The sequence below is a fragment of the Tamandua tetradactyla genome, chromosome 10 (genome assembly GCF_023851605.1).
Source record: "Tamandua tetradactyla isolate mTamTet1 chromosome 10, mTamTet1.pri, whole genome shotgun sequence".
NCBI lineage: Eukaryota > Metazoa > Chordata > Mammalia > Pilosa > Myrmecophagidae > Tamandua > Tamandua tetradactyla.
The window spans coordinates 18,470,451-18,497,767 of record NC_135336.1 but is presented as its reverse complement, the minus strand read 5'-3'; the positions used below and the strand labels follow the sequence as shown (position 1 = coordinate 18,497,767).

General features: G+C 36.2%; 1 protein-coding gene across 9 annotated transcripts in view; it reads right to left on the bottom strand.

Annotated features, from left to right (window-relative positions):
* The window catches only part of LRCH3 (leucine rich repeats and calponin homology domain containing 3), a 224,017-nt gene that overhangs the window by 91,686 nt on the left and 105,014 nt on the right, over positions 1 to 27,317 (bottom strand). For all 9 annotated transcript variants that reach the window (XM_077118052.1, XM_077118051.1, XM_077118050.1 and 6 more), the window contains 3 exons: positions 21,326 to 21,462; positions 20,011 to 20,120; positions 450 to 543 (listed from right to left, as the gene is read on the bottom strand). In XM_077118052.1, the coding sequence (XP_076974167.1) occupies positions 450 to 543; positions 20,011 to 20,120; positions 21,326 to 21,462 (341 nt within the window). The remainder of the gene's footprint in view (positions 1 to 449; positions 544 to 20,010; positions 20,121 to 21,325; positions 21,463 to 27,317) is intronic.

Genomic DNA, 27,317 nt, shown 5'->3' with positions numbered 1-27,317 from the left:
ATTAACATAATACTAATAATTAAACAAAATAAAGATAATATAATTAGCTAAGAAAATTATTTATCCCATCTCTTTGCCCTTCAATTTACAGTCCTATTTGTTTCCTTGCCTTCCAGCACCCTATTGTAACCTCTGCTCAAGTCTACCCAGCCCCTCAAAATTCAGGTTGCAGCTGTAACAGGCTCACTTCATGTTTGCCTTCCAGGATATTATATTATATTTATATATTGTAATAGGGTAGCAAACACATAAAAATATACATTATAAAAAGGTGGGAAGGAAATAAAATACAATGTTTGTATTATAGGACTATGTGGGACTTCTGCCTCTCCCTTTGACTTTTCCATATTATACCTGAAAAATTGAATCCAATTAAGACACTTTCCATTTTCATCATTTTATTTTCTCTTAGTCAGGAATTATAACATGCAGAATGGAGAAACACTTACTTCATTCCCTGACCATCTCTTATCACCACTGTCCACACTATTGAAACCTGAATCAAGGGCTCCATAAGGGCGACCTGAGAATAGTTCTTCATGGCTGCCAAAAAATAATTTTAATTTTTAGCGTAAAGTTTGATATTTTAAAAATTAAGTACTTGAACTAAACCAAATGCAATTTTACTAATAAACATTTTCATGGCATTTAGCCCTACAACTATTTGAAACTAAACGGACATTCTTTTAACTTTTTAATATGAAAAATTTCAAATACAGAATAAACAGAATAGTGTAATATAATATATTATAATAGTATAATGAGCACATCAGCATAGCGAGTAAAATAATCCAGACAAAAATTCTAACATTCTGCCATTATTGTTTCATCCGCACCTCCACCAATTCCCATGCCCCCACTCAATAGTTCTTTCTCCTTTAAAGTGAAATTCACATGTACTGAAATACACCTCTTAGCTATATAATTCTGAAAAATGTTTATACCCTTGTAACATATACCCCTATCATGATGTAGCACTTTTTCACTTTGTCAGAAAATTCCCATCCATCCTTTCCCAGGCAATCCTCTCCACCACCACCCTGACTCCACAAGTGTGTGCTCCTAAGAGGCAATTAGTGTTATGACTTTTTCATCTTAGTGTTGTAAGCAGAATAATAACTCCCACTACCTATCCCCAAAGATGTTCTTGTCCTAATCCCTGGAACCTCTTATGGCAAAGGGGAATTAAGGTTGCTAATTGGATGATCTTAAAATAAAATGATCCTGGATTATCCAAATGGCCTGTAATCACGTTTCCTTAAAAGACAGAAGGAGGCAGAAGAAGAAATCATTGCAACATGATGCTAGTGAAGATGGAGGACCCAGGCCACAAGCCAAGGAATATGAGTGGTTTGTAGAAGCTTGAAAAAGCAATAAACAGATCCTACCCAGCACCTACACAAAGGAACACAACTCTGCCAGCATTTTGGTTTAGCCTGGTAAGACCTGTGACACACTTCTGACCTAAAGAACTACAAGAAAATAATTTGTATTGTTTAACCCACAAAGTGTGGGGTAATTTTTCGTGATAGCAATAGAAAACAAACAAATTAGTTCTGCTTATTCTAGAATGAATAAAAATGGAATCAAATATACTCCTTTGTATTTTTTTCCTTAGAATTATGTCTGTGAGGCTCACCATATTGTTACATGTATTCCTAGTTTATTTCTCTTTATTACCAAGTAACATTCCATTGGATGAATTTTATTTTACTGTTGATGGACATTTAAGTTGTTTCTAGTTTTTGGTTATTGTAAATAAGCCATGAACATGCATGAACAAGCCTATGTATGGACACCTGCTTTCATTACTCTTGAGTTCAATAACTAGAAACAGAAAGAATGAATTATAAAGTAAGCAGAGGGTTAATTTTTAAAAAATAGTTAATCTTCAGCTTAACTGAACACCATAAGTACATGGAACCTTGAGTAAGACATGAAATTTTGTTGGTTTGTCCAGAGCGATGTCCTGATAATTCCCAGAGTGATCTGAACAGTGAATAAAAAAGTATTTGCAAAGTCCCCTTTGGGGAATGGTGAGAAAGGGGGAAAATTCAACTTTCCCAAGTTGAATACTTGATATTCTCACAAGCAGTGTGGACAACCAAAGCTATAAGTTGAACCCCCACTCTTGGGGTTTGTTTGTATGAAACTTAACCCCACAAAGGATAGGTCAAGCCTACTTAAAATTAGGCCTAAGAGTCACCCCCAAGAGAACCTCTTTTGTTGCTCAGATGTGGCCTCTCTCTCCAGCCAACACAACAAGCAAACTCACCACCCTCCCCCTGTCTATGTGGGACATGACTCCCAGGGGTGTGGACCTTCCTAGCAACATGGAACAGAAATCCTAGAATGAGCAGAGACTCAGCATCAGGGGATTGAGAAAACCTTCTCGACCAAAAGGGGGAAGAGTGAAATGAGACAAAATAAGTGTCAATAGCTGAGAGATTCCAAACAGAGTCGATAGGTTATCCTGGAGATTATTCTTACACATTAAGTAGATATCACCTTGTTATTCAAGATGTAATGGGGAGGCTGGAGGGAGTTGCCTGAAAATGTAGAGCTGTGTTCCAGTAGCCACGTTTCTTGAAGATGATTGTATAAATGATACAGCATTCACAATGTGACTAAGTGATTGTGAAAACCTTGTGTCTGATGCTTTTTATCTACCTTATCAACAGATGAGCAAAACATATGGAATAAAGATGAGTAACAGGGGGAACAAACGTTAAAATAAATTTAGATTGAAATGCTGGTGATCGATGAAGGGGAGGGGTGGGGGGTATGGTATGGATGAATTTTTTTCTGTTTTCGTTTTAGTTTTTTTTCTGAATAGATGCAAATGTTCTAAGAAATGATCATGATGATGAATATGCAACTATGTGATGATATTGTGAATTACTGATTATATATGTAAAATGGAATGATCAAAAGTTAGGAATGTTTGCGTTTGTTTGGTGTTTTTTGGTATTTAAAAAAAAAGTCAATCTTTTTAATTTTAGCCATTCCAGTGGCTATAAAATGGTATTTCACTGTGGTTTAAATTTGCATTTCTGATGACTAGTGATTTTTTTTTTTTTTGCCGCAGCCTTCATTGTTGTTTTTCTTTACCTAGAATTCTACAAATCTAAAATTTATCAGTTGATTAATCTTTTTTTTTTACACGGGCAGGCACAAGAATCGAACCCGGGTCCTCTGGCATCGCAGGCAAGCATTCTTGCCTGCTGAGCCACCGTGGCCCACCCTGATTAATCTTTTTAATAAACAATATCCGATTTTCCCACTGATACAATTAAAATCTGACTTTTTCAGTTCTTAGTTCAGAAGCTTATTATGAAAGACACTGCAGTGCTATTGTGCAGTGGTTTGAAGCTATCATGCACCCCAGAAAAGCCATGTCCTTTAATTCTCATTCAGTATTGCTGGGTGAGACCTTTCTGACTGTGCTTCCATAGAGATGTGACCCACCCAACTGTGGGTGGTAACTTCTGATGAAATGGTTTCCATGGAGATGTGTCTCCACCCATTCAAGGTGGGGTTGCTTACTGGAGTCCTTTAAGAGGGAATGATTTTGGAACAAGCCACTAGAACCAACAGAATCCACACATTCAGAGACCTCTGGAGCAGAAGGAAAATGCCCCCAAGGAAGCTTTATGAAATGAGAAGAGAAAGCTAGCAGACATTGCCATGTGCCTTTCCAGCTGAGAGACAAACCCTGAACATCACTGGTCTTCTTGAACCAAGGTATCTTTCCCTGGGTGCCTTAATTTGGACATTTTCATAGTCTTGCCTTAATTTGGAAATTTCCACTACCTTAGAATTGTAAACTTGCAACTTAATTCCCCTTTTTTATTCCATCACCAATTGTGAGCTCTAGACACCAGCATTAAGGTCATTGGCATGATTAAATGTCTGACAAATATCTTGCCCAAAGGTATATTAGCTCCTCAAGAAAATATAACTCAACGGCCATGGTTCCATTTTCATTCTGGCTATATTGCATTCTGGCTGCTTATAGACTAAAACATGCAGTAACACATCTTATAAGAAGGGAAAAAAAGTTTCATTCAAAACAACTCACCAAGTTCTGACAATAGCAAAGAATAACATGGAATAGAGATTGGAAGGAAAATCAACTGAGTGTAGACAAATACAATTAAATTAAATGGTATCCTTAAAAAAAAAACTATTTTAAAACTCACAAGTAAAAAAAAAAAACCTCACAAGTAGAGGGGAGGCCTTGATCCTTATTTTTAAAGATGTTCATTAAGCTTCAATGATTGTTTGCTGCTATCCTCATCTACAGTCATGCTGAGTAAAGCTATAGCTAAATGGAAGTTAAACTGTGTTCAAGAGGTATTAACGTTTACATCTTAATATCTGCAGTCTCTCAGAGAAAGCAAAAGTATCTAAAAACAGTGCTATGCCAGAAACTGATTTCTTGACCAACAATGTTGCTTCAGTATGCAAAGAACTGGTTCATTCTAAAGTGGTCATAGTTGTTGATGACAAGAGGCTTTGTATTTTTATATAGCATATCTTTTGGTCCAGGTGAAAACAAGTTTTTTGAATAATTAAACTTTGACACTTGGGAGTTACTGTTGCTCCTTCCATTCCCATTAGGTCAATGTATGGCTTGCAGCAATAAAGTAGAAGTTTAAAACTTCATGATACCAAGTAGTCTGGGGTATGGTGAGTAACATGGCTCACCTCTGTGAGGTGCAGGGTCAAACTGCAAGAAAGAGTATTTTAGAGTATCATCAAGTTCCATGATTGCAGCTTTGTTACCACAATGATAACAATGGTTTGGAGGACTGAAAATCGTTACTATCTTCTGATCACGGTACCAGTTATATCCTTCCATCACCAGTTGGTAAGCTCTAGACCTAGTGTTAAGGCCATTGGCATGATGAAATGTCTGAAAAACATCTTGCCCAAAGGTATATCAGCTCCTCGAGGAGATATGACCCAACTGCCAAGGTCATCTGGATCTGACCACAGCAAGTCACATATTGAACTCTGTGCTGGTTTGAAAGGATGTTATGTACCCTAGAAAAGCTGTGTTTTAATTCTAATCCCATTCTGTAAAGGCAGCCATTTCTCCTCACTGCTATTCAGTACTTGATGTTTGAAACTGTACTTAGATCATCTCCCTGGAGATGTGACTCAATCAAGAGCCGTTGTTAAGCTGGATTAGGTGGAGATGTGTCTCCACTTATTCGGGTGGGTCTTGATTAGTTTATTGCAATCCTATAAAAGAGGAAACATTTTGGAGAATGTGAGAGATTCTCAGACAGCAAAATGACACAGCCACAAGAAGCAGAGTCCACCAGCCAACGACCTTTGGAAATGAAGAAGGAAAATGCCTCCCAGGGAGCTTTATGAAAGGAAGTCAGGAGAGAAAGCTAGCAGATGATGCCATGTTCGCCACTTGCCTTTCCAGATGACAAAGAAACCCTGACCCTGTTCACCATGTGCCTTCTCACTTGAGAGAAACCCTGAACTTCATAGGCCTTCTTGAACCAAAATATCTTTTCCTGGATGCCTTAGATTGCACATTTCTATAGACTTGTTTTAATTGGGACATTTTCTCAGCCTTAGAACTGTAAACTAGCAACTTATTAAATTACCCCTTTTAAAAGCCACTCCATTTCTGGTATTTTGCATTCCGGCAGCTAGCAAACTAGAACAGACCCTCACTGGAAACTTCTTGTAGGTGATGGAGTGCTCTGATGTGATCCACTGTATCTATGGATGGTGAGAGGCACCATGTAGACAGAAGATCTGCTCATCCACCAAGGCAGAGGAAAATAGTTAAAAAATGTGTAATATATTTCTAAACATTTGCATTTCCGTATTTCCTTAAACATACATATAGAAACCATATACTTGTGTGATCTGTCTGCTCTCATGAATTCCCTCAAAGAATGGTGATGCATTCATGGTAAGGAACCTTAAGAGCTAAAAGCAATGTGTCATGGTTAGGGACAGGTGTCAACTTGGCCAAGCTGTGGTACCTGTTCATCTGATTGGGCAAGCCCGGGCCTGTCTGTTGCAATGAGGACATTTCATAGGATTAGGTCATGATCACGTCAGCTACATCCACAGCTGATTCCATTTGTAATCAGCCAAAGGGGAGTGTCTTCTGCAATTAGTGATGCTAAATGCAATCATGGGAAGCCTTTTAAGGAGGACTCAGAGGAGACAGGTTTCATTCCTGCTTTGGCTGGTGAGCCTCTCCTGTGGAGTTCATCCAGGCCATCCATTGGAGTCATCGGCTTCGCAGCCTGCCCTGTGGATTTTGGACTCTGCGTTCCTACAGTCACGTGAGACACTTTCATAAATTTTATATTTGCAAGTGTTCCCTGTTGATTCTGTTTCTCTAGAGAACCCTAACTAATACACAGCGTAACCGTTCCAACTGAACAAAAGCCTTTGTCATCACACTCTCCCATGGACAAGTAATGATTTGCCACCAGTTCTAAACAGTTCCGTGAGATCATGAAATTGTCCATACAAATCTCCAAGACTGAGACTGGACATCAAACCACTTGCACATTGGATTATTTTGTCAGGATTTCTCTAGACTTCTCACAAAGGCTCTTGACCCTGGGACTTTGAGAGTTGCTTGTACTAGCTCAACCGCTCGATCCACTGGTCCAGCTCTTTGGTGAGTACTTTCTCATCCACAATGCTCCCTACTTGAACCGGCTGCCGCACTACTCCCACGCCACTATCTGCACACAGACTACATACACACACGCCTGTTCCCAGGGTGATACTGTGGCTACTGGTTGGCTCCTGTGCTGGCCACTGACTCTTTCCACAGTGCTTGGTGACTGGCCACTGTGCAGCCTCCTCTTCTTGCTCTAGTTCTGGAGCTTGGCTCTCTGATGACTAGTGTTGCCAAACATCATTTTATGTATTCATTAGTCATTCATATATCTTCTGTGAAATATCTACTCAAATCTTTTGCCCATTTTTAAACGCAACGTCAATGAATCTCATATATATATACTGGGAATTAAACCCGGGTCTCTGGCATGGCAGGCGAGAACTCTGACTGCTGAGCCACCATGGCCTGCCCTCAGAAATATTTTGCTAAGTAAAATAAGCCAGACACAAAATGCTATATACTGTTTGACTCCATTTATATGAAATTCTAGAAAAGGCAAAACTGCTGACAGAACGCAGATCAGTGGTTGCCTGGGTCTGTGGGCTGACTGTAAAGGGTTATGAGGGTAATGAAAATGTTCTATATCTTGATTATGTTGGTGTGACTGTATCCATTTCCAAAAACTCACTGAATTGCACACTTAAATACAGAAATTTTACTGTTTTTAAATTATACCTCAAAAAACTTGATAAAAATGAACAAACTGCCAACGTGGTTGTTCCATTTTTACATTTCCATCAGTAGTGTATGACAGCATCAGTTGTTCCACATCCTCACCAACTTTTGGTGTCACTGGTCTTTTTAACTTTAGTTATTCTAGGGGGTGTGGTTTAATTTGCATTCCCATGATGACTAATGATGCTGTGCCACATTTTTTTGTATGCTTTTTGGCCATCTATAGATCTTTCTTTGTTAAGTGCCCGTTTACATCTTTTGACCATATTTTAATTGGTTTGTTTGTCAATTGAGTTTTTATCAAGTTGTAGGTGTTCTTTATACATTCTGGATACAAATTATTTTTCAGATATATGCTTTGCATATATTTTCTCCCATTCTGTGGCTCGCCTATTCATTTTCTTAATAGTATCTTGTTATGAGTAGAAGCTTTAAATTTTGATGAAATCTAATTTATCATTTTTTAATCTTATGGTTACTGCTTTCTGTGTCTATGAAATCATTGCCTATTCCAGGTTACAAAAATATTCTCCTATATTTTCTTCTAAAAATTTTATACTTTTAAAAGCTAGCTTAATTAGAAACTAAAAACTGATTTTTCATCAAAAATCAGATTTTCAGATTTTTATCTTTTTCATCAAAAAGATAAGGCCTAGTTTAAAACACAGCCTATTAATGTTTTTTGTTTTTTTATATTCATCATCATGATCATTTCTTAGAACAATTTGCATCAACTCAGAAAAAGAAATACAAAGAAAACAGAAAAAAATTCATACATAACATACTCCTTACCCCTCTCTTTCACTATTAACGTTTTATTTAATAAGCCTGCTTAACTTGAAAAGCACCTTTTTTTTTAGTATGCTATTTGGTGGGGGGTTTACATTTTGTTATTTTTCCTCATGACTATTCCGTTATTACTGTACCTTTGGTTCAATTTTTTTGGGGGGGATGGGGAGTGCATAGGCTGGGAATCAAACCTGGGTCTCCTGAGTGGCAGGCTAGAATTCTACCAGTGAACTACACTTGTACCCCTTGAAAAGCAGCTTTTAATAGTGCAAATTTAAAATAACGTTCTTCTACTTTTGGATTCCATATATTCTTACATAGGTCATGTACATAAATGTTTTCCATGAGCTTTAGTGTCATGCTATCACATATATCAGAATGCAAGGCACAGCGAAAGAGCAAGGCCTATGGATTTCAGAGCAGGAATCAGTTTTGCTACTTACAAATGTTATCTCAAAGAAGTTACTTGGTAAAACGACTTCTACCCACTTGCCTATGTGAAAGATCTATGTAAACTAAAAAAAACCCAAAAAACCTTAACCTATATGAATATGGAACAGTTTTTATAACTTAATTTATAAGGATCTTACTTTGTATGTAATACAGACTTCTCTGTGCTAAATAAGCATTGATTATAAAGATCCAAAGATATAGCTACCCTTCTGGCCTCTTCCTCATTTCTCTTTTTAGCCTCCCTCCTCAAACATCATTTAGTAAAAAATCTTTCTCAGCGTAACATAAAATTACCTTTCAGAAAGAAAAGCATTAGATGCTATAGGGTATTCACAGGAAAGGAAGATTCTACAGACCAATTTAGAAAAGAAAAAAAAACCTGGTATAGTTAGTTATAAATGTTTTACACTTATGGTTAGATTTATGTGTCATCTTAGCCAGGTAATGAAGCCCAATTGTTTGGTTAAGAAGCACTGACCTAATTGTTAGCGTGAGGACAATTCATGGACTTAAATCATCAGTAAGTTGATTGTATCTGTGGGTGATTGATTATATCCACAACCAACTGAGGAGATTGCTTTCTGCAATAAGAAACATTTCATCCAATCAGTTGAAGCTTTAAAAGAAAAAGTGAAGTATTTCAGCAGTCAGAAAAGAGAATTTTCATCTCTACTTCAGCTGGCCAGTTTTTCCTGGGGAATTCCTTAAAAACTTCATCAGAGTTCCCAGCTTGCAGCCTGCCAAATGGAATCTGAACCTGTGCATCTCCACAGCTGCATGAGACAATTTTATAAAATCTCATAGTATTTAGAAGGAAAACTGGAGGATAAAATATTGGACTGTATAACATAGTAAACCCTGTTGTAGATGCTGACTGCAGTTAACTGTACAAATATGAGAATGTGCTTTCATGAATTAGAACAAATATACATCACCATTACAAGGTTTTAATAATAGGGAATATATGGGAAAAATGCAACTACGGAGTATAGCTAACGGTAATATTCCTTTCTCTAATATTCTTTCTTCAATTGTAACAAAGGTCCTATACTAATGTTAAGTGTCAATAACAGGGGGATATAGGGGTAAGGGATTTTTCTTTTTGGGCTAATGAGAATGTTCACAAATTGCTTGTGGTGATGAATGCACAATTCTGTGATTATACCAAGAGTTACTGATTGTACATTTTGGATGGACTGCATGGTGTGTGAATAAAAGTATTTAAAATTTAGGATGCTGAATGACCCTTAGACATTTGAAGCCTTACTAAAAGCCAAGCAGTGCTAAAATTAACTTTATAAATACATAATGTATAAATAAGAGGGGCAGACAGATAAAATCAACAAGTTGGTCTATCATAAAACCTCAGCCAAAGATAGGAAAACTGGGGAAAAATGAAGACTATGCAGAGTTTAAGCCTGTAAGAGTAGAAAGTCTTTAAAAGCAGTAAGTTAAAAATGTTACTCCAGAAAAGTAGACTTTTTTACTATAAACTATGTGCTATGTTAATCTAGGGTTGCATTTTTAAAGAGAGAAACTTGTTGGATTTCTTTGCTTTTAAACAACAAATCCCTAAATTAAATCTTCACTTCTCATGGCAGTGCAGTAATGTTTTCTCCTATGGGAAATCTGAAATAAATCTTTACTATCATTCCCATTTTATAGGTGAGAAAAAAATGAACAGTTTTAAGTAACTTGCCCAAGCCCACATAGTCTGTGGCAGAGACAGGAATTGAACCCACTTCTAATATTGGAACCTATATTCTTAATTTCACCACACTATGTACTCTCCTAGGGCATTTGGTTTTAGGAGCACTTTATATTTTCAAAACATTTTTTTCACCAAATTATATTCTCTTCAAGTAAACTGACTGAAAGGCAAAAAGAAAAAAAAAAGACTTGATAACTAATTTGTGTGCATGTGTGTGTGCGGGATCTTAAGGATTGCCTTTTAATAGTTCTCATTCCATGGCTATTGATTTTGGTATAATTACTTCATTTTCTGATAAATACTTAACTGAAAGTTTAACAGTCTAACACTATGTATTTTTATAAACCTCAAGCTTAGGTTTGCCTGTTTTAAGATAAAGCTTTTAAATATTGACAGTGCTAGAGGATAAAGTACCTTATATATAAAGACAAAGATATCACTACTTATAAAATATGAAATATTTTTTAATTAAAAAAAATCCAATTAGCCCATCTTTCATTTATGCTTGTTTTGATCTTTTGTCTAAATGATCTGTCTGCTTTGATCCTTGTTTTAGAGTCCAGGCCTTTAGGCGAGGTACTGTATATGTTTTTTCACTGCAAAGTCAGGACAAAGTACCTAATTTTAAAAGCTTTCTAATGAGAAATAGATTTAAATCACATTGAAATTTTTTCTTTTCTGCAGCTGCCAGAAGAAATATGTATATTTCAAGATTCACTAAATATCTTTTAACTTTATGTACATTTTTTCAAATATTTTCAATTTGAAATTTCAAAAATTTTTGATTTTTGAATTTTTAGAGGATATGGTTTTATATAGTGTATTTTCACACAGGTAGCCAATTAAAATAAGCCCAGTTTTACTGTGATACTTTTCAAGTAGCCAACCAGAGTAGAATTAATACAGCCTTTACATTGTCATCATTCTTTTTTATGCAGTTACTTTCAGCTTCTCCAGGCCCACACTCTCTGGCTCAGAGAATAACCTGATAAGATTAGAATGAGGCATACACAAAGGGTAACCAACACCCCTGGTTTGCTAAGGACTTTCCTAGTTTTAGAACTGAAAGTCCTGTGTCCTGGGGAATCCCTCTGCTCCAGGCAAACTTGGATGGTTAGTCACACCATATACAAAAATGGCCTTCAGGAAGCCAGGTCCATCTTGCCCTGTGAGAAAATTCAGTCTCCTTAACAAACTACCCAACATAACATGACTTCAAATGCCATGGATAATGTCTCTTTAGTAGAAGATGTAATGTGAATCAGTATAGTGCAATGAGGAGTTAAAAATGTGGCTTTTCATGTTTCCTGAAGATGATTGTTTAATGATATACCTTTCGCGATGTGACTGTGTGATTGTGAAAACCCTGTGTCTGATATTCATTTCATTTACAGTATGGACAGATGAGTAAAACATATGGATTAAAAATAAGTACATAATAGGGGGAACAAATATTAAAGTAAATATAGTAGATTAAATGCCAGTGATCAATGAAAGGGAGTGGTAAGGGGTATAGAAAAAAATAGGGGAAACAAAGGCTAAAATATAGTGGGTAGATGGAAATACTAGCAGTCAATGAGAGGGAGGGGTAAGGAGTATGGTATGTATGAGTTTTTTTCTTTGTTCTTTTTTCTTTCTTTTTCTGAATTGATGTAAAGGTTCTAAGAAATTATCATGGTGCTGAATATACAACTATGTGATGATACTGTGAGTTATTGATTATATACCAAGAACAGAATGATTATATGGTAAGAATGTTTGTGTTTGTATGTTGCTATGTTTTAAAAAAAAAGTGGCTTTTTGTAGTCTGAGATCTGGTTTACAACTTGGTAGCACCAATTACTGACTGTGTGACTTTGACTTGCTTAACCTCTCTCAACTTCAGTGTTTCCTTGTTTTAAGTTAAAAAAAAAAAATCTCCTAGAGCTACTATAAAGATTAAATGTGAAAATATAAGCTAAAGATTTGTACATAATAGTAAGTTAGCTATCATTATTATTACTTCTATGAAAAATACACCCTTAAGAGAGAGAATTTCCTATAATAACAAGTTACTAAGTCTCTTGAGTTTAGTTCAGCAAACATTTATTGAATGTCAAGTAAGACACCAAGAATATAAATATGAATAAAGGTTGGTTATTGCTCTCAGAAGCTCAGGCTTTTTGGGAGAATTAATTTCATAACTGGGATTACAGAGACAGGACTTTTTTTTTTACCAGTGGCTTACTCCTTCCTTAGTTTTGTTTCTCTGCCACATCATTGTAAATAAGTATATTTAGCATCCAATATAAAGTTGCTTAAAATCACCTCAGCAAAGTATAGGTCAGTATAAACCACCATTTAAAAATATGTGTGCCCCATAAGTACTTGGAATCTTGGGTAGGAAATGAGATTTTGTTGGTTTGTCCAGAGTGATGCCCCGATGAATCTCAGAGTGATTTGATCAGTGAGTGGAAAAGTATATGCAAAGTACCCTTCGGGCAATGGTGAGAACAGGGAGAAATTCAACTTCCCCCAGTTGAATTCTTGATATTCTCACAAGCAGTGTGGACAACCAAAGCTATAGGCTGAGCCCCCAGTCTTGGGGGTTGTTCATATGAAACTTAGCCCCACAAAGGATAGGTCAAGCTTACTTAAAATTTAGGCCTAAGAGTCACCCCCAGGAGAGCCTCTTTTGTTGCTCAGATGTGGCCTCTCACTCCAGCCAACACAACAAGCAAACTCACCACCTTCCCCATCTACATGGGCTATGACTCCCAGGGGTCGCTGGGCCTTCCTGGCAACGTGGGACAGAAATCCTGGAATGAGCTGAGACTCAGCATCAAGAGATTGAGAAAACCCCTAGAATGAGCTGAGACTTAGCAGTTTCTCATCAGGGGATTGAGAAAACCCCTAGAATGAGCTGAGACTCAGGATCAAGGGATGAGAAAACCTTCTCGACCAAAAGGGGGAAGAATGAAAGGAGACAAAGTATCAATGGCTGAGAGATTCCAAACAGAGTTGAGAGGTTATCCTGGAGGTTATTCTTACACATTAAGTAGATATCACCTTTTTAGTTAAGGTGTAACAGAGAGGCTGGAGAGAACTGCCTGAAAATGTAGAGCTGTGTTCCAGTAGCCATGTTTCTTGATGATGATTGAATAATGACACAGCTTTCAAAATGTGACTATGTGATTGTGAAAACCTTGTGTCTGATGCTCCTTTTATCTACCTTGTCAACTGATGAATAGACCACATGGAATAAAAATAAATAATAGGGGGAACAAACATTAAGATAAATTCAGTTTGAAATGCTAGTGATCAATGAAAGTGAGGGGTAAGGGGTATAGCATGCATAATCTTTTTTTTTTCTGTTTTTGTTTTATTTCTTTTTCTGTTGTCTTTTTCTGAATTGATGCAAATGTTCTAAGAAATGATGAATATGTAACTATGTGATAATATTGTGAATTACTGATTATAAATGTAGAACAGAAAAAAAAATGTGTGCCATGTATAAAATAAAAAGGGTATCACAACAGCGAAATTTGCTAAAGGAGTTGGAAACATTTAAATTTGGAAATGAATAAAAAAATCTGTGATCTTTATAAAAAAAGTAAAGAAAGTTTGTGTATCATTTTTATGTTATACAAGATCAGAAAGGCAAGTTACATACTAAGGATTCAAAGTACCACAGCTCCTAATTTGTATGGTATAGCCGAAGAACTACAGGCTTAATAAAAATTTTCTTTAGCAAGACAGACCCTATCTAAATTGGTCCTAGATCACGGGAGACTGCTATCTAGTAACTAAAATATCTAATATTGAACTAGGGCTTTATGGTCCGCCAATCATTTTCAGACAGAGGTCCCTTGATACTCACAATTACTATTGGGGTTTTGTGCCAGTTTGAATCTGTTGTGGACCCCACAAAAGCCATGTCCTATAATCCTCATTCAATATTGCTGAGTTGGAGCTTTTTGACTGGTTCCATGGAGATTTGACCAACCCAGTTGTGGATGGTAACTTCTGATTAGATGGTTTCCATGGAGATGTGTCCCCACCCATTTAAGATGGGGTTGCTTACTGGAGCCCTTTAAGAGGGAACCATTTTGGAAAAAGCTTTAGAACCCACACAGCCAGAGACCTTTGGAGATGAAAAAGGAAAATGCCCCCAGAGAAGCTTCATGAAACAAGAAGCCTGGAAAGCTAGCAGACATCCCCATGTTCACCATGTGCCTTTCTAGTTGAACCCTGAACGTCATCAACCTTCCTGAACCAAACTGTCTTTTCCTGGATGCCTGAGATTGGACATTTCTATAGGCTTGCTTTAATTTGGACATTTTCATGGCCTTAAAACATGTAAACTTGCAACTTAATAAATTTCCCTTTTTAAAAGCCATTCCATTTCTGGTATATTGCATTCCAGCAGCTTGTAAACTAGAACAGATATAAACTGGATAAAGATCATACTGAGGAAACTAAGGTTCTAAGAAGATAAGTGAACTGCCCAATGGTATGGGGAGCCAGATTTAGAACCATGGTTTCTTACTCCCTTCCCACACTCTGAATGTACTGCTTACTACAATGCAAATTCCATTCATTTTTATCTCTTTGATAAAGACATAAAGGTACAATATCATTCACAGGTGCATGAGGAGACATGAAAATTAATATACACACATACATACATATTTATATAATTGCAACAAATAATTTCTAGTATGTTCTGAAAGAACTGCAAATAAAGTAACACAGTTTTGAACAAATGGAAAATATAGAAGACATTAATCTAGTGAGCATAATGATGGGTTATTATGGCAACAAGAATGTACTGCATATATAATTACCTATTCCTTTGGAGAAAAATGATGTCTTTATGTTATTTAGATTTCATATTTAGGAAAGCTTCCTCCATTTATTCAAGCTTTCTTTAAGCAAAGACATAAAGTTTTGTTTGTTTGTTTGTTTTGTTTTTTGGAGGGACAATCCACAGCATTTTATTCAAATTACTCCATTTCATTCAATAATCTGCCATTTAGTTCCTGGCACCATGAATGTTACTGTCATTATGGTTTCTCCCTGGAAAGGACCATGGTTTTAAAAATTACAAGAGAAGTGGGGGAACACTGAGATTTTTAAAATATATATTTTTATTGATAAATCTTAATATACAAACATTCCACACATGGTGTACAATCAATGGCTCACAATATCATCACATAGTATGTATTCATCTATGAACATCCTTTAGAACATGTACATCATTCCAGATAAAGAAAAAACCCACACACCCCATACCCCTCACCCCTCCTTCTCAATGACCACCAGTATTTCCATCTACTCAATTTATCTCAACCTTTGTCCATCATATTATTTGTTTACTTTTTATCCATATTTTTTACTCATCTGTCCATATCCTAGACAAAAGGAGCATCAGACACAAGGTTTTCACAATCACAGAGTCACACTGTAAAGCTGTATCACTATACAATCATCTTCAAGAAACAAGGCTACTGGAACACAGCTCAACAGTTTCAGGTACTTCCCTCCAGCCACTTCAGTATACCATAAACTAAAAAGGGAACACCGAGATTTATTTGTAGACGTTTATCTCTACTAAAAATAATTCACAAATCATAGTCCTTCAGATTTTTATTTTCACTTGGAGTCTTTTTGGGGATGAAATAGAGATTGTCTCACAAATCTTTGATTAATACAAATAACCTGCCCTGTTGTACCATGTAAAGGAACTGAGAACTAGTTCTCAGAGAACAAGCAGCGGTCCTTCAGGAAAGTAGACCCAATGGCTCTTAGGGGTAATAGACATCCTACCAGTGTCAGCAGACAGAATCAGTAACCCCTTCTCTTATCAGTAGTAGCAATTTCTACCCAATTGGTAATTATAAGGTATAACCAGGTGAATAGGAGAGATAGTAACTAGAGGGTAACGCATGGGTTAGAATCTTTAGAACAGGGATGTGTGCATGTTTGAGGAAGACAGAGCTGGGGGAGACACAGAGTCTAGAGAATGTGTCAGAGAAGAAGATTGTGTGAATAAAAAATACGGGTTTCCCACCCGGGGACCGACATAAAGGTGGTATTAACAGTCAAGGATAATCTTGTTGCCAGGTTTTTAAAATAATACAATGTTTTTAAAGTTATACAATGAAGTTGCTCTATTTAAAAAAAAAAATCAGGCTAACCTCAAAACTTAAGGGACAGAGTCACAGAAAGGAACAGGTTTGCAAACAGCACTATAGACCTCAATCAAAGTCCATATTCATACAGATGATGATGCTTCCTCAGATGCACATACCCAGTAATCATTAGTATCTTACACTCAATCTTTAAAGCTGCAGTAGCAGTTTAATTTTTCTACTCTGCTTTTTCAGGAGAGGAAAACTTCCTTATCAAGGATCATCAACTCCAAGAAGGGAAATAATTAGTACACACATAAAATGAAAAGCTATCTGTTGTACATCTTTTATGAGCACAGGAGAATATTTAATGAAAATTTAAAATAGGAAAAACAAAATTTCTTTAATAATTAAAAACAAGGGTTCTAAATTATAAGCAATTAACAAAGGTAGGAGGAAAAAGAAAATGGAGAGAGAGAAAAGGAGATGATATAGAAGGTAAAAAATTTCTGTCAATACTGGTATTGGTCCCCTCCTGTTCTCACCTCTGTCACAATCCTCCTTTTACAGATGTAGTATAAAGTATGTCAGACCTAATCCCCACCATCTGCCGAAACCTTATCTTTATGGCCTTAATACCATACATTTGCTTTCAGTCCTCTCAGAGTTAAAAATGTTAGACCTAGAGCTCTTAGAAAAATGCTTTCATAGATATGCACAAATTTTAAAATTTCTCCTTGTTTATTTCTATAAATATACTAATAGCTACATTATTCTAAACTTAAATAACTAGATTACAGCTGGTATGTTTTAATATCCTTCATACTGTCTATACAAACATTCAATCTAATAGCCAAAACAGAAAAAAACAAGAATGAAATTACAAAGTTGTCTCTGAGGACTATAAGCAGAAGAAAGCTAGGGAGGCAATAACATCTGTGACCAAATCAATTGTTTATTCATTCAATAAATATCCGTTGAGCATTACTGTATGTATCAAATATTCAACTGAGCTAGGGATACAGTGGTGAAGAAGACAAGAGTGGTCTGTGGCCTCATGAAGCATGCAGTCCCAAAGGGTAGAAATCAAATCTCAATAGAGTAATTATTTATCTGAGAAATCATGTTTTGTATATGTGAAATTCTCAGAGACCTTGAGATTACCCCTTTCTACTATAAAACATTTATATATATAATTTAAATTATTTCTAATAAAAATTTTATACTATACTACAAATTTCCCTTTTCTGGAAATGATATATAATTAATATACATTAGCAGTTTCTTAATGAACACCAATTATACTGTGCTGTAATATAGTGAACTCTTAAAAGATTACTGAACCATGGAAGGTCCTTTGCATATATGCTTAATGGTATCAAACTACTATGCTTTTAAAGCTTTTATGCTTTAAAATATCTTATGAAAAGTATGAAATATATCACAGAGATATAAAGAATGTATATATATATATATATATAAAACACACACAGTTTTAAAAAAATGATGGGACATTATTACCAATACCTCTGAACTCCCCTTAACCTCCTTTTATATGGAATCTTTTTCACTTCCTCTGAGAATTTTTTGTTTAATATGTGCCTGCCTTCTAGAATTTTCTCTTTTAAATCACTTTTTGTACTTGTTACTATGTGCATTAGAAACTCTACTACAATGGAAGTTTATTAATATGCTATAGACTACAGGAAGAGATGCTCAATGTCCCTGGCCATTAGAGAAATGCAAATCAAAACCACAATGAGATATCATCTCACACCCACCAGAATGGCCATTATCAACAAAACAGAAAATGACAAGTGCTGGAGAGGATGCGGAGAAAGAGGCACACTTATCCACTGCTGGTGGGAATGTCAAATGGTGCAAACACTGTGGAAGGCAGTTTGGAGGTTCCTCAAAAAACTGAATATAGAATTGCCATACGACCCAGCAATACCATTGCTAGGTATCTACTCAAAGGACTTAAGGGCAAAGACACAAACGGACATTTGCACACCAATATTTATAGCAGCATTATTTAAAATTGCAAAGAGATGGAAACAGCCAAAATATCCATCAACAGACGAGTGGCTAAACAAACTGTGGTATATACATATGATGGAATATTATGCAGCTTTAAGACAGAATAAACTTATGAAGCATGTAATAACATGGATGGACCTAGAGAACATTATGCTGAGTGAGACTAGCCAAAAACTAAAGGACAAATACTGTATGGTCCCACTGATGTGAACTGACATTAGAGAATAAACTTGGAATATGTCATTGGTAACAGAGACCATCAGGAGTTAGAAACAGGGTAAGATAATGGGTAATTGGAGCTGAAGGGATACAGACTGTGCAACAGGACTAGATACAAAAACTCAAAAATGGACAGCACAATACTACCTAATTGTAATGTAATTATGTTAAAACACTGAATGAAGCTGCATCTGAGCTATAGTTTTTTTTTTTGTTTGTTTATATATATTTTTTGTATTCTTTATTTTTATTTTTTTCTCTATATTATCATTTTATTTCTTTTTCTGTTGTCTTGCTATTTCTTTTTCTAAATCAATGCAAATGTACTAAGAAATGATGATCATACATCTATGTGATGATATTAAGAATTACTGATTGCATATGTAGAAATATATATATACTATAGACTAGGAAATTGATAAGCAGTTTCAATAATGGACTGCTTTTAAGTAAGGTTTGGCAGATTCCAAGAGAGCGCATGAGGATTCTCTTTGGAGTAAAGTTCATGAGCATTACTGTGCCTTCATTGGGGCATCTAGATCACCTTTTTTTTTTTTTTTTTGCCATGGGCAGGCACTAGGAATCGAACCAGGGTCTCTGGCATGGCAGGCGAGAACTCTACCTGCTGAGCCACCATGGTCTGCCCTATATCACCTTTTTAAAGGTCTTTTATAATTCCTGCTACTTAAGATTGTTCTAGATGGTTGCGGTTGCCAAGTAGAGGACATTACAACTTAGGTGTATAATGTAGCTGAGGGATTCGCAGACTCAAAGAATCCAAAGTGACATTAAAAGTCATATCAAGTCTAACCACTTCAGTACTCACCGGTAATATGAAACCTCCAAAATTGAATGACTTGCCTTAAGTCACAAAGTTAGTGGCAGAACTACTGGTTAGTATTCAAGTTATTTAGACCAGTGGTTTTTCAACTGTAGGTGATTTTGCAACCCCCACCCCCACCTGCCACCTCACACCCCATATCTCCATCCAGGGGATATTTGGTAATGTCTGAAGACATTTTTGTCTGTCACACTGAGCAGGTGTTACTGGTATTTAGTGGAAACACAGATGCTGCAAAACCTCCTACAAAATACAGGACAACCTCCCAACAAAGAACTATTGGTCCAATATGCAAATACTGCTGAAGTTGAGAAATGCCGATTTAGAACTATACTTTGTCAAATCTTTATAATCAGTCCACACTTAAGAAATGCATTTTGAGAATAAGTGTGTTAAACAGGATATTTCCCTTTAGTTAAACATTCTGGCAGATTTAAGGAACCAGTTTGATTCCCTGCAATATGGAAAAAGATGAATAGGATATACTCACCAGGAGCCAAAACCTAAGTGTCTCCTATCATAATCTGGCAGATCTGGAGCAATCTTACAAGCTTGTATGTTCAGGTATTTAAATATGTGGACTTTGCCTTTGATACATATCTAAATAAAGTAACATATAAGCGCAACCAAATTATTATTCATCTGAAATATATATGCTCCTTTTAAAAACCAAAATTATAATCAGTCTTTTATTAAGGTAAATTGCTAACAGAGACATTTCTATTAAGTACACACGATATTAAAAATCTAGTATCCTTATTATAACAAAGTATATTATCTGACTCAGTATTATTTTAGGCATTTAACTAATGTAAATATACATTTCGTTTTTTAATTATTGATAAGTCTCGGTAACATAAAATACAAAAAATAATTTATGATAATAAACACTGTTAAAATACCAAGTAAACTGATAACTGATTAGTTTTGTACAGTCAGGGATCTAAATCATATCTCCCCCTCACTCAGGGATTACACTGACAATTTTTACTTTTAGGAATAAAAAATGAAGTATAATTATGCTTTCTATTTTTGCTTTCTGTAACGGAGAAAAACTGGAAATGATTAAATATTAAGGTTATATATTTTTCTGTTATTATCTGTTAATGTCTGTTCTAAATAGTCAAAACATAAATTCTTAAAAATCATAAGATTCCCTCTACATTTACAAAGGTTTACTCATAATAAAGTTTTATTCTTGTTATACAAATACTATAAGCTTACACAGATCAAGAGTGATTTGCAGAAAAAGAAAGGTACAGTGAAATATACATGAGTTGGCAAAAATGTAACAAATTGGAGGATTTCTAGAACCTAAATGTAAAGTTATTATATAATTATTTTATTAGTAGTTGCATTTCCACCACTGATAAACAAATAGCTAAACTGGCTAAATGAGGAGCTTAGGATTTTAGAAAAGAGGGAGGCACAAAAACAATGGTGTAAGAAATGCATTGAGAATTTTTAGTTTTGGGAGCTGAGTGTTTTCATATGTTTCAAGCATTTACACTGTTTCCATTCAAGTTTTACTAGAAAAATATTAAGATGAAATCAACTAAAATTTTCTTAGAAAAATTAAAGAATTTCACTGAAAATAAAAAAGCCAGTATTTTTTTAATTAACTGAAAAAGACTTCTAGAAAAATCTCCTACCATCCAATCTGTTTATTCAAGGCTTCTAAAAATATACATATACATGTAAATTTATTTTAAAAGAATTTCTTTTAAATGCACATAAATTAAAATTGAAATTTCATCTTCTAGTCAAAAAAGCTCATAATATATTTTAAGTTCAACCATGGTTACCTGTGCAGGAGGAGACTGTAGTGGATTGTTATCTAGGATGATCATCTGTAGGTGCCTTAGGTTCCGATAACAAACAGGGATTGTCGTAATTTTATTGCAGGAGAAGTCTAACTTTATCAAAGGCAACTCTGCCAGTTCTACATAAAAGTGAAATAGAAATTAATATTTAATAATAATTTTTAAGTAGACAACCAAAACTCTGAAAACAAATTACCATCTTTTTAATGCTGCAAATTTAAAAAACGTCAAATTAAACTTAAAACCTTTTTGCTACTAAAGGTCAAAAATCTTTCAGATCGGACTTCCGGGTCAAGATGGCGGCTTAACAATGTGCGCGTTTTAGTTCGTCCTCCAGAACAACTACTAAATAACCAGAAACAGTACAGAACAGCTCCTGGGGCCACGTCAGTGACCACACACACAGCGTATCCCAGTCTGGACCAGCTGGACCGGCTGCGAGCACCCGCCAGAACCATAAGTTCCCAAAGCTGCAGCAGCCAGTGCCCCTCCCCCACAGGTCGCTTACCAGAGGGGAAAGGAAAGGACTTTACCAGCAGCAGGGACTGGACACAATCAAACGCCAATTGTGGAACTAATTAACAAATTCTGACTACTAAAAATAGGCCTCCAGCTTAGGTGAACCTGATCAAAGTGGAGGTTGCTCATTTTTACCCCGGCGCCAAGGGGGCAGGACTGACAGAAAAAGGGGGGAAAAAAAAAACAAGGAAACAGAGGTTTTTCTGACTGTGTATCTACAAAGGCTTGACTGCCTCTGGATACAGTGGCAGGACTTTTCAGGCGGCAACTGCCCCAGGCATAGGCAGAACTGAGCTCTTTTGGGGGCTTGTCTGGAACCTGTGCCTTCCCCAGGGGAGGGGTGAAGCCCCCACCCAGGTGGAATCCCTCCATCAAGGAATTCAGACACCAGGACTTGGTAATTTGAAGCCATTAAAGCCAGCCCACAACCTCTCCTCTGTCTCCACCACGCCCCCAGCAGGGAGAGTCTGCCAAAGTTAAAGGTACTGCATCATCTTATGCTGGTGGGACCTGCAGTCAGACAAGCACCACATATTGGGCAGGATAAGAAAAACAGAGTCCAGAGACTTCACAGCAAAGTCTTTCAACCTGCTGGGTCTCACCCTCAGGGAAAACCGACACAGGTGACTCTTTCGTCCTGAAAGGAGGCCAGTTTGGTCTGGGAAAATCTGGCTGGGGTATATAATATCTACGTAGATCCTCCAAAGAGTGGCGGGGAGTGGGGGGGGAGGAGGAAAGGCACCACACAAGCAGGGCAAGAAACAAGAAAACAAGAGCTGAAAAATTCTCCTCTGTTAAACAAAACTTAAGCTAAAGGTCCAGATAAAGCTGAACGGAATGTCAAAGAACAGATAGACAACAAATTCATCCAGCAAGAAAACCCTAGATAAAAGAAGTGAAAGCAATCTCCAGAATAAACTAATTAAGGTAATTAAATGCCTAGACACCAGCAAAAAATAACAAATCACACTAGGAAAACTGAAGATATGGCCCAGTCAAAGGAACAAACCAACAATTCAAATGACATACAGGAGCTGAAACAATTAATTCAGAATGTACGAACAGACATGGAAAACCTCATCAAAAACAAAGTCAGTGACTTGAGGTAGGATATAAAGAAGGCAAGGAAAGAACAAAAAGAAGAAACTGAAAGTCTGAAAAAACAAATCACAGAACTTATGGGAATGAAAGACACAGTAGAAGAGATGAAAAAAACAATGGAAACCTACAATGGTAGATTTCAAGAGACAGAACATAGGATTTCAAAACTGGAGGATGGAACATCTAAAATCTGACTAGAAACAGAAACTATAGGGAAAAAAATGGAAAAATATAAGCAGGGATGCAGGGAATTGAAAGACAATATGAAGCACACAAATATACGTGTTGTGGGTGTCCCAGAAGGAGAAGAGAGGGGAAAAGGAGGAGAAAGACTAATGTAGGAAATTATCACTGAAAATTTCCCAACTCTTATGAAAGACTTAATATTACAGATCCAAGAAGTGCAGCGTACCCCAAAGAGAATAGATCCAAATAGACATACTCCAAGACATTTAATAATCAGAATGTCAGAGGTCAAAGAGAAACAGAGGATCTTGAAAGCAGCAAGAGAAAAGCAATCCATCACATACAAGGGAAGCCCAATAAGACTATGCACAGATCTCTCAGCAGAAACCATGGAGGCGAGAAGACAGTGGGATAATATATTTAAATTATTAAAAGAGAAAAACTGCCAACCCAAAATTCTATATCCAGCAAAATTGTCCTTCAAAAATGAGGGAGAAATTAAAACATTTTCAAACAAAAAATCACTGAGAGAATTTGTGACCAAGAGACAAGCTCTGCAAGAAATACTAAAGGCAACACTAGAGACAGATACGAAGACAGAAGAGAGAGGTGTGGAGAAGAGTGTAGAAAGGAAGACTATGAGTAAAGGTAAAAAGAAGGAAAATTAGATATGACATATAAAATCCAGAAGGCAAAACAGTAGAAGAAAGTACTACCCATGCAGTAATAATACTGAATGTTAATGGATTAAACTCTCCAATCAAAAGACATAGTCTGGAAGAATGGATTAAAAAACAGGACCCGTCTATATGCTGTCTCTACTCAAAGGATACGAGGCCAAGACACAAATGGACATTTACACACCAATGTTTATAGCAGCATTATTAACAATTACCAAGAGATGGAAACAGCCAAAATGTCCATCAACAGACAGTTGACTAAACAAACTGTGACATTTACCTAAGATGGAATATTATGCAGCTGTAAGACAATAAAGTTATGAAGTATGTAACAACATGAATGGACCTTAAGGACATTATGCTAAGTGTGATTAGCCAGAAACAGAAGGACAAATACTGTATGGTCTCACTGATATGAACTGACATTAGTGAATAAATTTGGAATATCTCCTTAGTAACAGAGACCATCAGGAGATAGAAATAGGGTGAGATATTGGGTAATTGGAGCTGAAGGGATACAGATTGTGCAACAGGACTGAATATAAAAACTCATAAATTGACAGCACAATACTACCTAACTGTAATGTAATTATGTTAAAACACTGAATCAAGCTGCATGTGAGAATGATAGAGGGAGGAGGGCTAGGGACATAAATGAAATCAGAAAGAAAGATAGATGGTAAAGATCGAGATGGTATAATCTAGGAATGCCTAGAGTGTATAATAATAGTGAAATGTACAATGTACAAATTTTAAAAATATTTTTGCACGAAGAACAAAGGAATGTCATTATTGCAGGGTGCTGAAAATAGATGATAATTAATACTTTAAAATGTCACCTTATGGGTGAGACTAAAGCAATAAATGTTTATTTTCTACAAAATTTATATTTTGACTAGAGCATTTCCTAATTAATAACTCATGTAGATAGTTTGATTGAATGTCATAAGTACTTGGAATCTCAGGTAGGACATGAGATTTTGTTGGTTTGTCCAGAGTGATGCCCCGATGAATCCCAGAGTGATTTGATCAGTGACTGGAAAGGTATTTGCAAACCCCCTTCGGGGAATGGTGAGAGTGGGGAGAAATTCAACGTCCCCAAGTTGAATTCTTGATATTCTCACAAGCAGTGTGGACAACCAAAGGTATAGGCTGAGCCCCCAGTCTTGGGGTTTGTTCATATGAAACTTAACCCCACAAAGGATAGGTCAAGCCTACTTAAAATTTAGGCCTAAGAGTTATCCCCAAGAGAGCCTCTTTTGTTCCTCAGATGTGGCCCCTCTCTCCAGCCAACATGACGAGCAGTCTCACCAGCCTCCCCCTCTCTGCGTGGGACATGACTCCCAGGGGTGTGGACCTTCCTGGCAACGTGGGACAGAAATCCTAGAATGAGCTGAGACTCAGCATCAAGGGATTAAGAAAAACCCTAGAATGAGCTGAGACTCAGCATCAAGGGATGAGAAAACCTTCTCGACCAAAAGGGGGAAGAATGAAATGAGACAAAATGTCAATGGCTGAGAGATTCCAAACAGAGTCAAGAGGTTATCCTGGAGGTTATTCTTACGCATTAAGTAGATATCACCTTGTTGTTCAAGACGTAGCGGAGAGGCTGGAGGGAACTACCTGAAAATGTAGAGCTGTGTTCCAGTAGCCATGTTTCTTGATGATGATTGAACAATGATATAGCTTTCACAATGAGACTCTGTGAATGTGAAAACCTTGTGTCTGATGCTCCTTTTAGCTACTATATCAACAGAAGAGTAGAACATATGGAATAAAAATAAATAATAGGGGGAACAAATGTTAAAATAAATTTAGTTTGAAATGCTAGTGGTAAATGAAAGCAAGGGATAAGGGGTATGGTATGTATAATCTTTTTTTTCTCTGTTATCGTTTTATTTCTTTTTCCAAATCGATGCAAATATTCTAAGAAATGAATATGCAACTATGTGATGATATCAAGAATTACTGATTGTATATATAGAATGGAATGATATCTTAATGTTTTGCTTGTTAATTTTTTTTAATTAATAAAAAAAAGTTAAAAAAAAATCTTTCAGATCCAAAGTAATTTTTACAGGAAATTCCAGTTAAATATGATGGATTTACTCTCTTTTAAATACAAATAAAATTAAAATGAAGGAATAAAAATAACATAACTTTGCAAGAACAAAGAGAAGGAGTAATATCAACAAATGTTTGGAGGAAAAAAAGCAGAAAGAAGAGTGATTAACTAATGTAGCAGAGTAGGTATAAAATGAAATCTAGTTACCTAAAGGTGGGAATACTAATGAAAGCAGGTTCTTTAATCTGAAGGAACTATAGAAAGTCTCAGAAACTGGTGGCCCTGATACCACAAAAAGATGGAGGAAAAAGAGGAATTGGGTGAAAGCTTGTTTAAAGCAGTCATATGCATAGGTCTCCATTCCCAGTTCACACAGACAGGGTACTTTCTCCAATCCCTACAAAAATCAGCAAGCTACTCTAGAGAACTGGATCAAAAAGGCCATGAGACTGGTCCACCAAATGGCAGCATAAGACGTTCCAGGATATCATTCCCCCACAGAATCCACAAACAATGAGGAAAAACTGGCAGAGCCATTTTCCTCAAAATACAGAAAACAGTGAAAGGGCTGCAGTATCTGCTTGAAAAATGCTTCTGGCACTAAAGGAAATGTCTGTTATATAACTAGCAGGATACAAAGTTAAGACACTGAGAGCTCAGGGATTAATTCCCAGAATAAGCAAGTTAAAATAATAAACGTACAGTGTGCAACAAAAGATAAGACAAAGGAAATGATGTTCCATAAAAAAGAACAAAATAAAAACCCAGAAACCATCAGCAAAGAAGACTAGACATTGGATACACGAGACAAAGAGTAAAAAAATAAAAAAAAAATAAAATAAAAAATTTGCAGTATGATCAAGGAGATAAAGGAAAACACGGACAAAGAACTAAAGGATATGAAGAAAACAATGCTAAATAATTGGAGAATCTGGAAAAAGAGATAAAAATTTTAAAAAAGAATCAAAAAGAACTACTAGGTAGTTGAAGACCACAATAACAGAAATAAAAAAATTCCCTAGAAGGTTTCAACAGCAGATTGGAGTTGGCAGAAGAAAGAATCAATGGTCTCAGACAAGACAAAATTATTTAGACGGAGGAATAGAAAGAAAAAGTAACTTCAAAAAGTGAACAGAGCCAAAGAGACTTGTAAGACACCATACAGTGTACCAATATACACAATCTGAAAGTCCCAGAAGGAGAAGAAACTAAGGGACAGAAGGAATACTCAAAGAAATACTGGCAGAAAATGGCCTAAATTTAACAAAATACATGAATAAACACATTCAAGAAGCTCAATGAATTCCCAGCAGGATAAAACAAAAGGCACAAAGTTATCAAACTTTGTCAAGGACAGAGAGAGTTCTGAGAGATGCAAGAGAAAAGCAACAAATTATGTACAATGAATAAGAAGCCATGGAGG